At 50.9% G+C, this 12118-nt stretch overlaps 1 protein-coding gene across 1 annotated transcript; it reads left to right on the forward strand.

Moving 5' to 3' along the window:
• Positions 1 to 9917: 9917 nt before the first annotated feature.
• LOC309600796 (olfactory receptor 8A1-like) lies at positions 9918 to 10877 on the forward strand (the record flags this gene model as incomplete). Its single annotated transcript, XM_082333383.1, has 1 exon — positions 9918 to 10877. The coding sequence occupies one exon, from the start codon at positions 9918 to 9920 to the stop codon at positions 10875 to 10877; it is 960 nt and encodes a 319-aa protein (XP_082189509.1).
• Positions 10878 to 12118: the final 1241 nt, after the last annotated feature.

Below are 12118 nucleotides of genomic sequence, written 5' to 3' on the forward strand. Positions count from 1 at the left end.
GGTTGTTGTGACCGAAGTGCAGGACCCAGCACTGAGCCTTGTTGAACCTCATGCAGTTGGCCCCGGCCCATCGTTCCAGCCTGTCCAGGTCCCTCTGCAGGGCCTTCCTACCCTCCAGCAGATCGACACTTCCACCCAACTTGGTGTCATCTGCAAACTTACTGAGGGTGCACTCAACCCCCTCATCCAGATCATCAATGAAGATGTTGAACAGGACCGGCCCCAGTACTGAGCCCTGGGGAACACCACTCGTGACCGGCCGCCAACTGGATTTGACTCCATTCAGCACCACTCTCGGGGCTCGGCCGTCCAGCCAGTTTTTAATCCAGCGTAGAGTGCACCCATCCAAGCTGTGAGCACCCAGCTTCTCCAGGAGAATGCTGTGGGAGGCTGTGTCAAAGGCCTTACTAAAGTCCAAGTAGACAACATCCACAGCCTTCCACTAAGCGGGTCACCTTGTCATAGAAGGAGACTAGGTCAGTGAAACAGGATCTCCCTTTCATAAACCCATGCTGGCTGGGCCTGATCCCTCGGTTGTCCCACACTTGCTGCATAATGGTACTCAAGATGACCTGCTCCATGACCTTCCCTGGCACCGAGGTCAGGCTGACAGGCCTGTAGTTCCTGGGATCCTTCTTTCCACCCTTCTTGTAAAGGGGTGTCCCGATCCAATGTCGGGGATCCCGATCCAATTCGATACGATCCCAAGGACGAGATTAAGACGCTGGAATCGGTCAGATGTCTTACAACCTTTCACTTTTATTGGAGGGGAGAAGAGAATGGAGGGAGGAGGGAGGGCAAGGGAGGAGAGGAAGAGAATAGGGGAGAGAAGGAGAGAGAAAGAGAAGGAGAAGGAGGAGTTTGTCACCACCACTTCGAGTCCGAGGATCTTCCGCAGGGTCTTCGGTGGCCTCAGGCTTCGTCGGGGACCGAAGCGGGGGGGGGGGGTGAGCCTTGAGGGTGCAGGAACGGAAGGAGTGGTCTCGCGCGCGCCGCCGCCACCCCCACCAAGGTGCACGTGTGCTCCTTATATAGGGGCTCCCACGCATGCGCGGATCACAAATGTGTACGTGTGGTTCGCCACAGATGTGCTGCCCCCGCCTCTGCTCTTTTCGCGCCTTTTTGTCCCCGCCTCGGCTCTTTTCACACCTTTAGTCCCTGCGCAGGCGCACGAGGTTGTTTTTCTCAAAACTGTGGAGAAGATGGTCTTCTCGAAGCGCGACGCTGGATGGCGCTACAGCGGCAATGTCGAAACAAAACCGCATTTGGTACCGGTTCTCTACACCACCCCGTGGCTCGACATTGCAGCTTGGTGGCATAAGACAGAGAGAGAAAGAGAAAACAAAGGAGAAAGAAAGAAAACGCAGAGTTGAGAGAGTTGGGGATAAGGGTGGAGGAAAATTGTGGGGAGGAAAAAAGGGAATAATATTGTTTTGGATGAAGGAATGTCTTAACACAGGTTAACTGAGGTTGGTTGTGGCTGATGGATGGTACAGATTTTTGTTACACCATCAGGTGGAGCATTAGGAACAAATTGCATATTTGACACAATGTGTCAAATTAATTGAATAAAACCTGGAATTATACAGCATAGGAACAGTAAGGTGGCAGTTGCACATAGCAAATACAATATTAATTGTTTGACCCACGGTGCCCCTGGTAACCAGGACCACAAATCACCGTTCCAAGCGCTCCAGGTTTGAACAGGGACATGGGCTATTTTCCTGGTATCTTGGATCAATTGGAGAACTACTTCTCCCATGTCATCGTTTCTAGACAGCAGTTAGAGATATTTAATTTTCCACACACCCCTCCCTCCTCAGCCAGTAAATAATCTAAAACCATGCGGTGTTGAAGGATTGCCGTGCGCATTTGTTGAGATTGTCGAGTTAATAGGTATGGCATCAGCGGTTTTGGTGGTGATAATTCTTGAGATGTCCAACATAAATAGGTATCATTGGAAAGTTATTGGGTATATTTTCTTAAATAAGCACACACACATATACGTGCTTAGACATGCACCAGACAATTAGATGTCTTTGTACTATTGCATAAAGACTGTAGTGCACTGAAACATCTAATACTTAGCCTGTTTGACATAGATATTACATCTAGAATTATTCATAGAGCTGCAATGAAGTACAAACATGTATGCACACATATGGACCACCAATTATAAAAGCTGATATACACAGTGGAATATTCTAATGGGTTGGTGTCCCTGAGTTAAAATGATCCAAAGTAGCAGGTGCATCGTGGTCATATCACCGCCCTTAAAAAAACAGAAATGGGAACAAACTCGCTCCTTGGGTTAGAAGGAGGGAATAATCCATTTGGTGTGGATTTTGTCGGTTCTCCCACTGGTATCTTTCGCTTTCCATGTATATTTGTTTAGCGGGGGTATCTAATATGAGAGGCACAGCTCCCACGGTGGGAAGCTCGACCAGAACCGGCTGGCTGGGGGAGTAAGATGATGCACCAGGGCAAGTGGGGTTTCGAGAGACATGTACCATGGTTGGCGCCTGTGGACAAAATGCCACAATTTTCGGGCACCTGCTTGTACCCCAGCGATTATTGACATTGGCCACTGCCTCCCCCACCCGCTCGGCCCATCCCGGTTGGGGGTTTCGTAGATCTCCCTTATTATTACAGGTGAGTTGTCTGATAAAAATCCGCCCTCCGCCTCCCCCCTCACCCTGAGGGGGCGGAGGTCTTAGTTTCCCGCCACCCTTTCATCCCCCTTGAACTCCTCCTCCTTATCCAGTGCCGGCACGGAGGGCGCGTTTGGTTTGGGAGAGGGTCCTTGCCCGGACCACCTCCGCACCAGGAGCTCTAATTTTTTGGTGGGGAGCCCATCCATTAGGTCTCGGGGCACACCCTTTTGCAGTCCCTTCTGCCACAATTCTTGTCGGAGCAGGGGTTTTTCCCTTTTTGTTGGGTCGGGGCTTGCCCCCGAAAAAGCCAGTGGTTTATTTGCCAGCTCCGCTGCCCGCACGGCCCTAGTTTCTACCTTTTGGTAAGTCCTGCCTACTGGCCCGTATTTCCTCCCATAGTTTATTAGTTCCTGAGCTATCTCCCCCCAGGTCCACACCTTCCTCCCCCGCTGCCGCTGTTCCGGTGTTACCGTTCCCTCCAGGGCAGCTGCAATTCGCTCTTCGTGAGGCACATTTTGGATTCTCCCCTGTAATTGGATCCCGATAGGTTTTAACGAGTCGGGGAGCCCTCTTATTAGCGGTGTCAGCCGCTCGGGGTCTACCGGTAACAACATCGGAGAGCTTAAATTTGGTTTAAGTTCCCGGTCGTACATCATTTGCAGGCATGCTGCCTTTTGTACGTTTTCTAGTAGTTGCTCAACCAAACCAGTTATAGCCAGGGGATCCCCCCTTTCTAATGGGTTCAGCCCCCCTGCCCAATATGCTGCCCTCTGGGTCAGAGACCATGGGGCCCGGCGATCGCCCGTGGTGAGGAAGACGCTGGGGCCCCAATACCCCTCTGCTGCTTTTTCCGATAGCATGATCCCGTCCCCCCCCGACAGGGATATCCTCCACACATATTCGGTTTCGGACTCCCTTGCCGTCCTAGCAAAATCCTTTCGGAGTTTAGCCAATTCGGTGGCGGTAAAAGGGATTTCTTTGGTTACAACTTGGGGATGGTTGTCGCTATCGTCCTCATATATATATTCCGTTTTTACCAGCGGGCACATATGGGGGGGGTTATCCACCGTCTCCCTTAATTGCTTTAGGTCTTTCTGGGGGTAGATTTGGCGTACCCCTTTCTCCTCCAACATTACCTCCGCCTCAGTGAGGGTGTCTGCCTCCCTCAGGAGCTGAACCCTCAGCTCCTCCTTCAAAATCATATTTTGGCGCTTCTCCTCCTCTAGCGCCCGTTTGGTCTCTAGTAGTTGCTCTCGCAGCGGAGCTATTGCCGCTTGCAACGCAGCGGCCACAGCCTCCGCTTGGCAGGGCGCTCGTTTCTTGTCCTCCACCGCCGCTGCCAGACACGCTCCTAACACAGCACAAACAATAGCCTTCCCTTTTCCCTTCTTCGCTCTAGCTTCTTTATGCAAAACCGCTATTCGGTCCATAACACTTTGCAGTTGGAACCAGTGGTCCCGTGCCCAATCTCGTCCCGGGGGTGAGGGGCGAGAGCGGTATGTTTCTAAAAACTCATATAATTTCTCTGTCTTTTCACAAAAATCGCCTGCCTTTTGGGCGACCATATCCTACAAAGGGGAGTTCGTTCCGGGAGGGTCAAACCTTAAAAAACCCCCAAGTTTCCCCTATACTCTCTCAGGAGGCCAATCTGCACACTACTACAAGACGGAGACGAGCCTACAAAGGGGATATCGTCCTGAGGGGGTCACACCGTACAATCCAAACTTCCCCTATACTCCCCCAGGAGGCCAGACCATAAACTAGTATGAGACAGAGCAGAGCCTACAAAGGGGATATCATCCTGAGGGGGTCACACTATAAAATTCAAGTCTCCCCTATATGCCCTCAGGAGCTCAAATCACAAACCATGGGACAGAGCAGAGCCTACAAAGGGGATATCATCCTGAGGGGGTCACACTATAAAATTCAAGTCTCTCCTATACGCCCGCAGGAGCTCAAATCACAAACTGCTACGCGCGTTTCAGTGCAAAGGTCTCAACACCCACTCCTTCCTTGCGCTTCGTTCGGCTCCGGCTGCTTCCCTCGCGGGAGAGCAGAACCGCGGATCGGAACTCCGCACTCGCTTCGTACTTATTTGTACGTCTCGTTCACACACACTCACTCAGCACACCGTAAGGTTGTATGACACTCTCGTCTCAAGGGATCCTGTCCGTGACGCCAATTAAATGTCCCGATCCAATGTCAGGGGAGGTTTCGATACGGTCCCAAGGACGAGATTAAGACGCTGGAATCGGTCAGATGTCGTACAACCTTTCACTTTTATTGGAGGGGAGAAGAGAACGGAGGGAGGAGGGAGGGCAAGGGAGGAGAGGAAATGAATAGGGGAGAGAGAGTTAGAAAGAGAAGGAGAAGGAGGAGTTTGTCACCACCACTTCGAGTCCGAGGATCTTCCGCAGGGTCTTCGGTGGCCTCAGGCTTCGTCGGGGACCGAAGCGGGGGGGGGGGAGCCTTGAGGGTGCAGGAACGGAAGGAGTGGTCTCGCGCGCGCCGCCGCTGCCCCCGCCGAGGGGCACGTGTGCTTCTTATATAGGGGCTCCCACGCATGCGCGGATCACAAATGTGTACGTGCGGTTTGCCACGGACGTGCTGCCCCCGCCTCTGCTCTTTTCGCGCCTTTTTGTCCCCGCCTCGGCTCTTTTCTCACCTTTAGTCCCTGTGCAGGTGCACGAGGTTGTTTTTCTCAAAACTGTGGAGAAGATGGTCTTCTCGAAGCGCGACGCTGGATGGCGCTACAGCGGCAATGTCGAGACAAAACCACATTTGGTACCGGTTCTCTACAATAGTTTAAGTTCAGACCTAAGATTTTGACCTTAGTTTAGACTATTGCTTTCGGATTCATCTGTGCAGAGCACCTCTGATAAGTCACCCCCTTTCTAATCTTTTCTTCCATTGGCCAAGAGGACCATGTGTTCATCTGGAGGAAGAAAGATGGTCCATGGAGGAAAACAGGTGATTCTAGAGTGATTTCAGCTGTCCACATTAAATGGGACGAGTTATACTTCCTGAACACCTTTGGCGGTATTCCGGGAGTATTTCTTCCTCCTGAAGCAGAAGTGAGGCTAGATGATGAGGTCAGGAGGAGGTGCTGTAATAAAGATGTCTATACTTGGACAGAAGAGAACCCCTCTGTCAAGGAGCAGCAAGAGCAGAGCTGCTCCCTACAGGCAGGTGAGCCGGGAGCTGAGGGAGACACCATGGCTGGCAGCACAGGTGCCTCTCCAGCCAGGCCCCAGCCCTGCAGTATCTGAGCAAGGCAAGCAGGAGATGGTGGCCTGCAGTCAAGCCAGGAAGTCTGGCTTAGGGTGAGGTTCAGGTCCAGTGATCACCAAGCAGGCCCACAGCGATAAGGCAGTGCCAAGATCAAGCCAGGAAGTCAGGCTGCAGTTGGGGTCCAGATCAAAGGGCTCTGTGGCCAGACAACAGCATGGGCATGAACACTGGCATGGGCATGGGTATGGGAGAGTCAGAGGCCGATCTGGAGACCAGTACTCCTACAGCATAGGGTAGGGTAGGGACTTAAGGCCTGGAGCTCCTAGGCCCATGACTGTGGATGGAGGCCTCAGCTGAGGCTGATCAGGGTCATTTAGGTTAATTAATTGCCTCAGGCCTCTGACACCCTCCAGACTTCAAGAGGACTTGAACTGAGTCCATGTAGCTAAGCAGAGAACTAAGCCTGAGGGGAGATAAAACAGAAGGATCTCCTGATGTTTGTTTTGCTGAAGACTCGGAAGAAGACAAAGCACTTTTGACCCCCTGAGTAGCCAGTGTCACCTCAGTCTCAAGGCCTGGAGAAAGAGTCTCTCTGACCATTCTGCTCCTCAGAAGTCTTTGTATCCAACTTGGGACTTTATGGCCTGCATGGTGTACAAGACTGGATGAAAAACTGGCTGGATTAGTGGTCCCATTGGGCAATGGGGAATGGTCCATACTCTACCCAAAGTCCAGCTACAAACAGAACTCTTTGGGAGTCTGCTCTGAGACCTCTCCTGTTTAGTAGCTTTACCAATGACCTGAGAAGTGTACGGGGTTGACCTCATCAAGTTTTTGGATGACACAAAACCAGAGGGAGGCAGTCAATTTGTTCAACGGGCAGACTGCCATTTCAAGGGAGCTAGACAGCAATGCCAATTCCTCTGGTGTTTGAGGAACAGGCCAAAAAGAAGTGTCCCGATCTGTCCTGACAGAAGGAAACATGGGACAGACTAACCCTTTATAATGATGACAGAGGAGACTGACTGGCTGGGTAGAAACATCTGCATCTGGAACCCCACCACCCCATACAAGAAAGACACTTCTAAGCTTTCATGAACTCAGCAGAGACCACTAGAGCACCTGAGTTGTGAGGACAAGCTGAGGAAAGTGGCTCTTGTTTAGCTTGATGAAGAGACAGCTTAAAGAGAAGGTACTAGCAGCCTTCCAGCACCTACCAGGAGATTACTGAAAAGACACAGCTGGGCTGTTTACAGAGGTGCATGGCAAAAAGACAGAAGACATGGTCATAGCCTGAAACAGGGGAGATTCTGACCTGGAATAGGGAGAACTCTGACCCTGAGGACAGACAGACATTGGACCAAGTTGCCCAGGCAGGCTACGGAATGTCCATCCTTTGAGGTTTTCAAGACCCCACGGGACACAGCCCTGACCACCAAGTCTGACTTCACTGGAGACCATGCTCTGAGCAGTTGCTTACCACAAATGGCATACCAGGGTCCCTCTCTCCCTTTGCTTTCAGTGGAGAGACAAGGAAGCCTACTTGTCATGAGGTGCAAATCAACAGAGGTGGGAAGTGTCATGCCCTCTTGCTCCCCTTGACCTAAAGCCAGAGCAAAGGAGAACCCCGTGCAGCATTCCTTCAGGAGGGTGGAGTCCTAACTGGCAGTCTAGATCAGTAGCTGAGCTCACTTGAGCCCCCAGCAAGATAGGCACCTTTGTGGCTAGGAAAGGTTTGGGTTTCCTCTCTCCTCAACAGGCAGAGCCTGGCACCCCTGAGGGTGATCCATCCTGGCCCACATTACCAGCCTCCTCAGCTTGGAGGAAGTGCCTCCTTTCTCCCCACTGACCATTCAGGGAGCCTGGAAGGAGAAGCTGTGGCACATATCTCACTGTAGTTTTGCTCCATGAGTCTGAAGAGATCACGGCTCATTCCCCTGGCTCATTTCCACTCTTCCTAAGAGCACAGAGATCCAGGGGAGGGCAGCTCAGGGCTTTCATCCCCACAGGGCTTCAGCTGCACAGCGCTCACTTTCGGCGACACAAAGAGAGCCTTGAGCTGCAGCAGGAACCTTCAGGAGACTCTTCTATAAACCCAGGAGGCACTGCAGAGCTGGTGACATTCAGGAGCTCCTGAAGACTCACAGAAGGAGATGCTGATAGTGTGCAAGAGCAGAGCAATGACTGAGTCACGGGTCAGAGTCTGCAGGCAGAATTGGAAAGGGGAGGATGGAATGGGGAAGAGGCAGAGGATGGCACCCAGATCTTGCCTTTCATCCTCCATTACCCTCAAAGGAAAGGTTATCACATCCTGCTGGGGATTACAGGTAGGTGCTGGATTTGCTGAGGCAGAGATATAGGCAGCGTGGTTGTCAGTACAGTCAGAGCTGTGGGGGATAAGCTAATGGGCACTCACGCACCTCAGTGGACATGAAGAGGTTGGGGCAGAGTGTGTGGGGCCAGTGTGCCAATACATGTCCCTTATTTCCTCAGCTCTCTTCATCTCTCTCTGTCTCTTTCTCCTTCTTGCTTCTATCTTAGGGATCGATCTCAATCCCTCACCTCTCTCACAGCTGTCTCTCAGCCATCCACATGGGATGTGACTTACTGGGAGCAGTGAATCTGAGGCACCCTCCCCATAGAAGCACCTTCAGGAACAAGGCATCCCAGTGTATGCTGGGTGAATCACTGAGTAAAAGGGCTCCTCCATCCCAGGAACTCTCTGGGCTGCCTAGGTGCCTGCCTTGGTCATCTCCAGCTCTCTGTAAATGGTATAAAGTTTTGACACAGGGAATCATCAGGCACAGTGTTTTGTCTGACCTTAGCATTATGAAAGCCCAAGGAGGAGGCGTGGGCAAAGTGCTCTCTCTTTCAGCCACGGATGTTCCCTGGGCAGGCAATCAGGCATGTATCAGGCATGTACTGGAAACCTGTGCTTGATGATGATGCTGCACTGCCCCAGCCCCACTCACCCTCAGGACACTCCTGTGTCTTCATTGCAATGCTGAGCAGGGAGCCCTGAGAACTCAGATGGGAATACTGAGGTCCAGGTGCTGTGCTGCTGCAGGGAGGCAGCCCAAATGCATTCAGAAATTGAAGGTGAGGAGGAAAAGATGTTCAGAAAATGATCATAGAATCATGGAATCATAGAATTATAGAATCATAGAACTGTTAACGTTGGAAAAGACCCTTAAGATCATCGAGTCCAACCATTAACCTGGCACTGCCAAGTCCACCACTAAACCATGTCCTCAAGCACCACGTCACCCCTGTCCTTTTCCCCTCCTCCTCATGCAGCATCACTTTTCCTCATTTGGCTTAGACAGCTCAGGTACCTCGTCTCTGGAATTCAGTTTTCCCTGCCCTTCTCTCCCAAGTTCCCATCTGCTTGTACATCTCCTGTCTAACAGACCCTTTGCAGTGCCTTCAACTACCGAGCTGGTAACTCCTGGCCGCTCTTGGTCAGTGGAAAGAGATGGACTGTCCAGGGACAGAATTGTCTCATCAGAAAGCAACTGTTTCAGGGAGTTGAGACCACTAATCCTGTTCAGGGTCCATTCTTCCCCAGAGTGAAGAAACAGTCTATGGCACAATGTGTTCCCTTAAAGGCTTTTTCGCATGATGGGGCTTTTCTGTCTGGCCCATCTTTCTGTTGCTTGAAAGCAGGACTTGGCTAATGCCTATGCTGGGTACTACTGGGAAGAACTTCATGTGTCATCATCTAATGTGAGCAAATGAACATTCTCTTTTATTCCACAGAAAGAGGTGCCTCAATGCAGTAACTCATCTCCCTAATCAGAGGAGATTCTTCTAAGAAGAGCAGTTCGGGTCTCTTGAAGAACCTGTTCCTGCCCTTTCACTAGGAATGGAGCCCCTAAACCAAGTGGGAATTCAGTCAGATGAGGGAAAACCTCCATGTGGTCTCTGGCAATGACTTCATCCCAATTCCTTTTTACAACAAACACAGAAGCGCATGCCCTTCCTCAGGTTCCCGTCCTGCCAAGTGGGGAAAAGAAGGTCCTACAGCACTTCATGGAGAAAGAGGAATGGGACAACCAGACAACACCAGTGGAGTTCCTCCTGCTGGGACTGAGTAATGTCCACAAGCTTCAGATCCCTCTCTTTCTCCTCTCTCTCATGATCTACATGGTGACTGTGTTTGTTAACATCCTCATTGTTGCGCTGGTGGTGGCAGATCGGCATCTTCACACTCCCATGTACATCTTCCTGGGGAATTTCTCCAGTGTGGAAATCTGCTATACTTCCACTATCCTGCCCAGGCTGCTGGCCAGCTTCCTAACCAGGGACAGAACCATTTCTGCTCAAGGCTGCATGACACAATTCTTTTTTTTTGCCTGTTGTGCAGGTACCGAGTGTTATCTGCTGGCCATCATGTCCTATGATCGGTACTTGGCCATATGCCACCCCTTGCTCTATGCCAGCCTCATGAAGCAGAAGCTCTGTTTCCAGCTGGCGGCTGGGTCTTGGCTAGCAGGATTACTAATGTCTACCGTAGTCACTGGGCTACTTTCCAACTTACACTTCTGTGGTCCCAATGCAATTGATCACTTCTTCTGTGATTTTGCCCCACTGCTGGAGCTCACCTGCAGTGACACCACCGTGCTTAGACTGGTTACTTTCATCATCTGCTTTCTGGATGTGGTCTTCCCATTTGTGTTCACCTTAGTATCCTATATCTGCATCATAGCTGCGATCCTGAGGATCCCAGCCACCACGGGGAGGCAGAAGGCCTTCTCCACCTGCTCCTCTCACCTCATCATGGTCACTGCTTTCTATGGTACCCTCATCGTTGCCTATATGATACCCAGAACAGCCTCACTGAGGCAGCTCAATACAGTGCTATCCTTTTTCTACACCATCCTCACGCCCATGGCCAATCCACTCCTCTACAGCCTGCGGAACAGGCAAGTCAAGGGGGCTCTTGGAAATGCCCTCAGAAAGACTGTGGCCTGCATCGAGAGCTCCTACTAGTTGTGACCCACCAGGAATAAACAGGTTGCAGTTGTGTCAAGTGTGGACAACTCAGAAGGGCATATTTTGTGTACCAGGTATATCTTTAGAAGTGCAGAATCTGGGGACTGTTTGGGGAATGAGAAGCGGGAAAAGAGAATTTGTGTCTTAAGGAAATACAGGTCTGGTGTTGAAGAGTGTAAAAAACTTCCCTGGCTTTCTTCTGTCTTTAAAGTAACCACAATTGTGATCCTGCAAGTGGGAGCTGTTGAAATGCCACACCTGCCCAGGAGTGGCAGAAAACTTACTCTAAACATGCTGTTTTCTCTTCCATTACCCAGCCAAGCTGAGGGGTGGGGGTCCTGCCTGTCTGGGATTCCTCAGAACATCTTCATATTGTCAGTGGGAAGGGGGAAGTTGAATCAAGCCCTTCCACTGGACATGTCTGAATCTGAGTAGATGAATCCCATCCCTCCTGTTCTCTGCGCTGTCTAGCAGAGAACTGTGAAAGCTAGTCTGATAGGGCCAGCCCCTCTGGAAAAAAAAAAAAAAAAAAGTAGATCCTTCTTCAGAAGAAGGGTACATGAGCTGGGTCTCACCTTCCCAAATTTTTAACACAGAAATCATTACTTTCCATTTCTTTCCTTCTCCTAATCTGACCCCCCTCCAGCCCGCTTCCCTCAGTGTAATTACTTACTTGTTTCCCACTGGCTGACTTCAATATTGCAACCTGAGTCCTCCTGTTTTCTTCTTTCTTGCAAAAGAGAGCAAGGTCATGCTCATGGGCCATGACTGAGCACATCCACCCCCAGCAGCGGGCTTTCCCCATTTCCTAAGCTGAGGCACGCGCACAAGATGGAAATGTCTCCATCATCCCTGATTTGCGCAAGGGCCTTCAGCCCTGACATACTCCCACAACACACTTATTCCTCCTCCACCCACAGACGTAAATCCCTTCCCACTTCCAGGCTCAAATCATGGTTGCAAGAATTTGATGCATTTCAGAGGAGGCCTTGAGCTTCTTGGATCTTCTTGGTGCTTATGGCAATGTTCCTGGCTCCCTCCAGATTCAATGGACTTCCTGTCTATAACAAGGGCTTTCTGACAAGCTTTTATGAAATGTTTGTTTTTCTGTCATTCCTGTGTGTTGAAAGAGTAGACACACAAAAGAAAGAAATATCCACCAAAACAGATGCTGAGTGAAGTGCCAGTAAGAACCAGGTGAGGCACTCCCCTGGCTGTGGCTTCCTGGCAAGAAGTCT

This window comes from Platalea leucorodia (genome assembly GCF_965183815.1).
Source record: "Platalea leucorodia genome assembly, chromosome: 25".
Taxonomy (NCBI): domain Eukaryota; kingdom Metazoa; phylum Chordata; class Aves; order Pelecaniformes; family Threskiornithidae; genus Platalea; species Platalea leucorodia.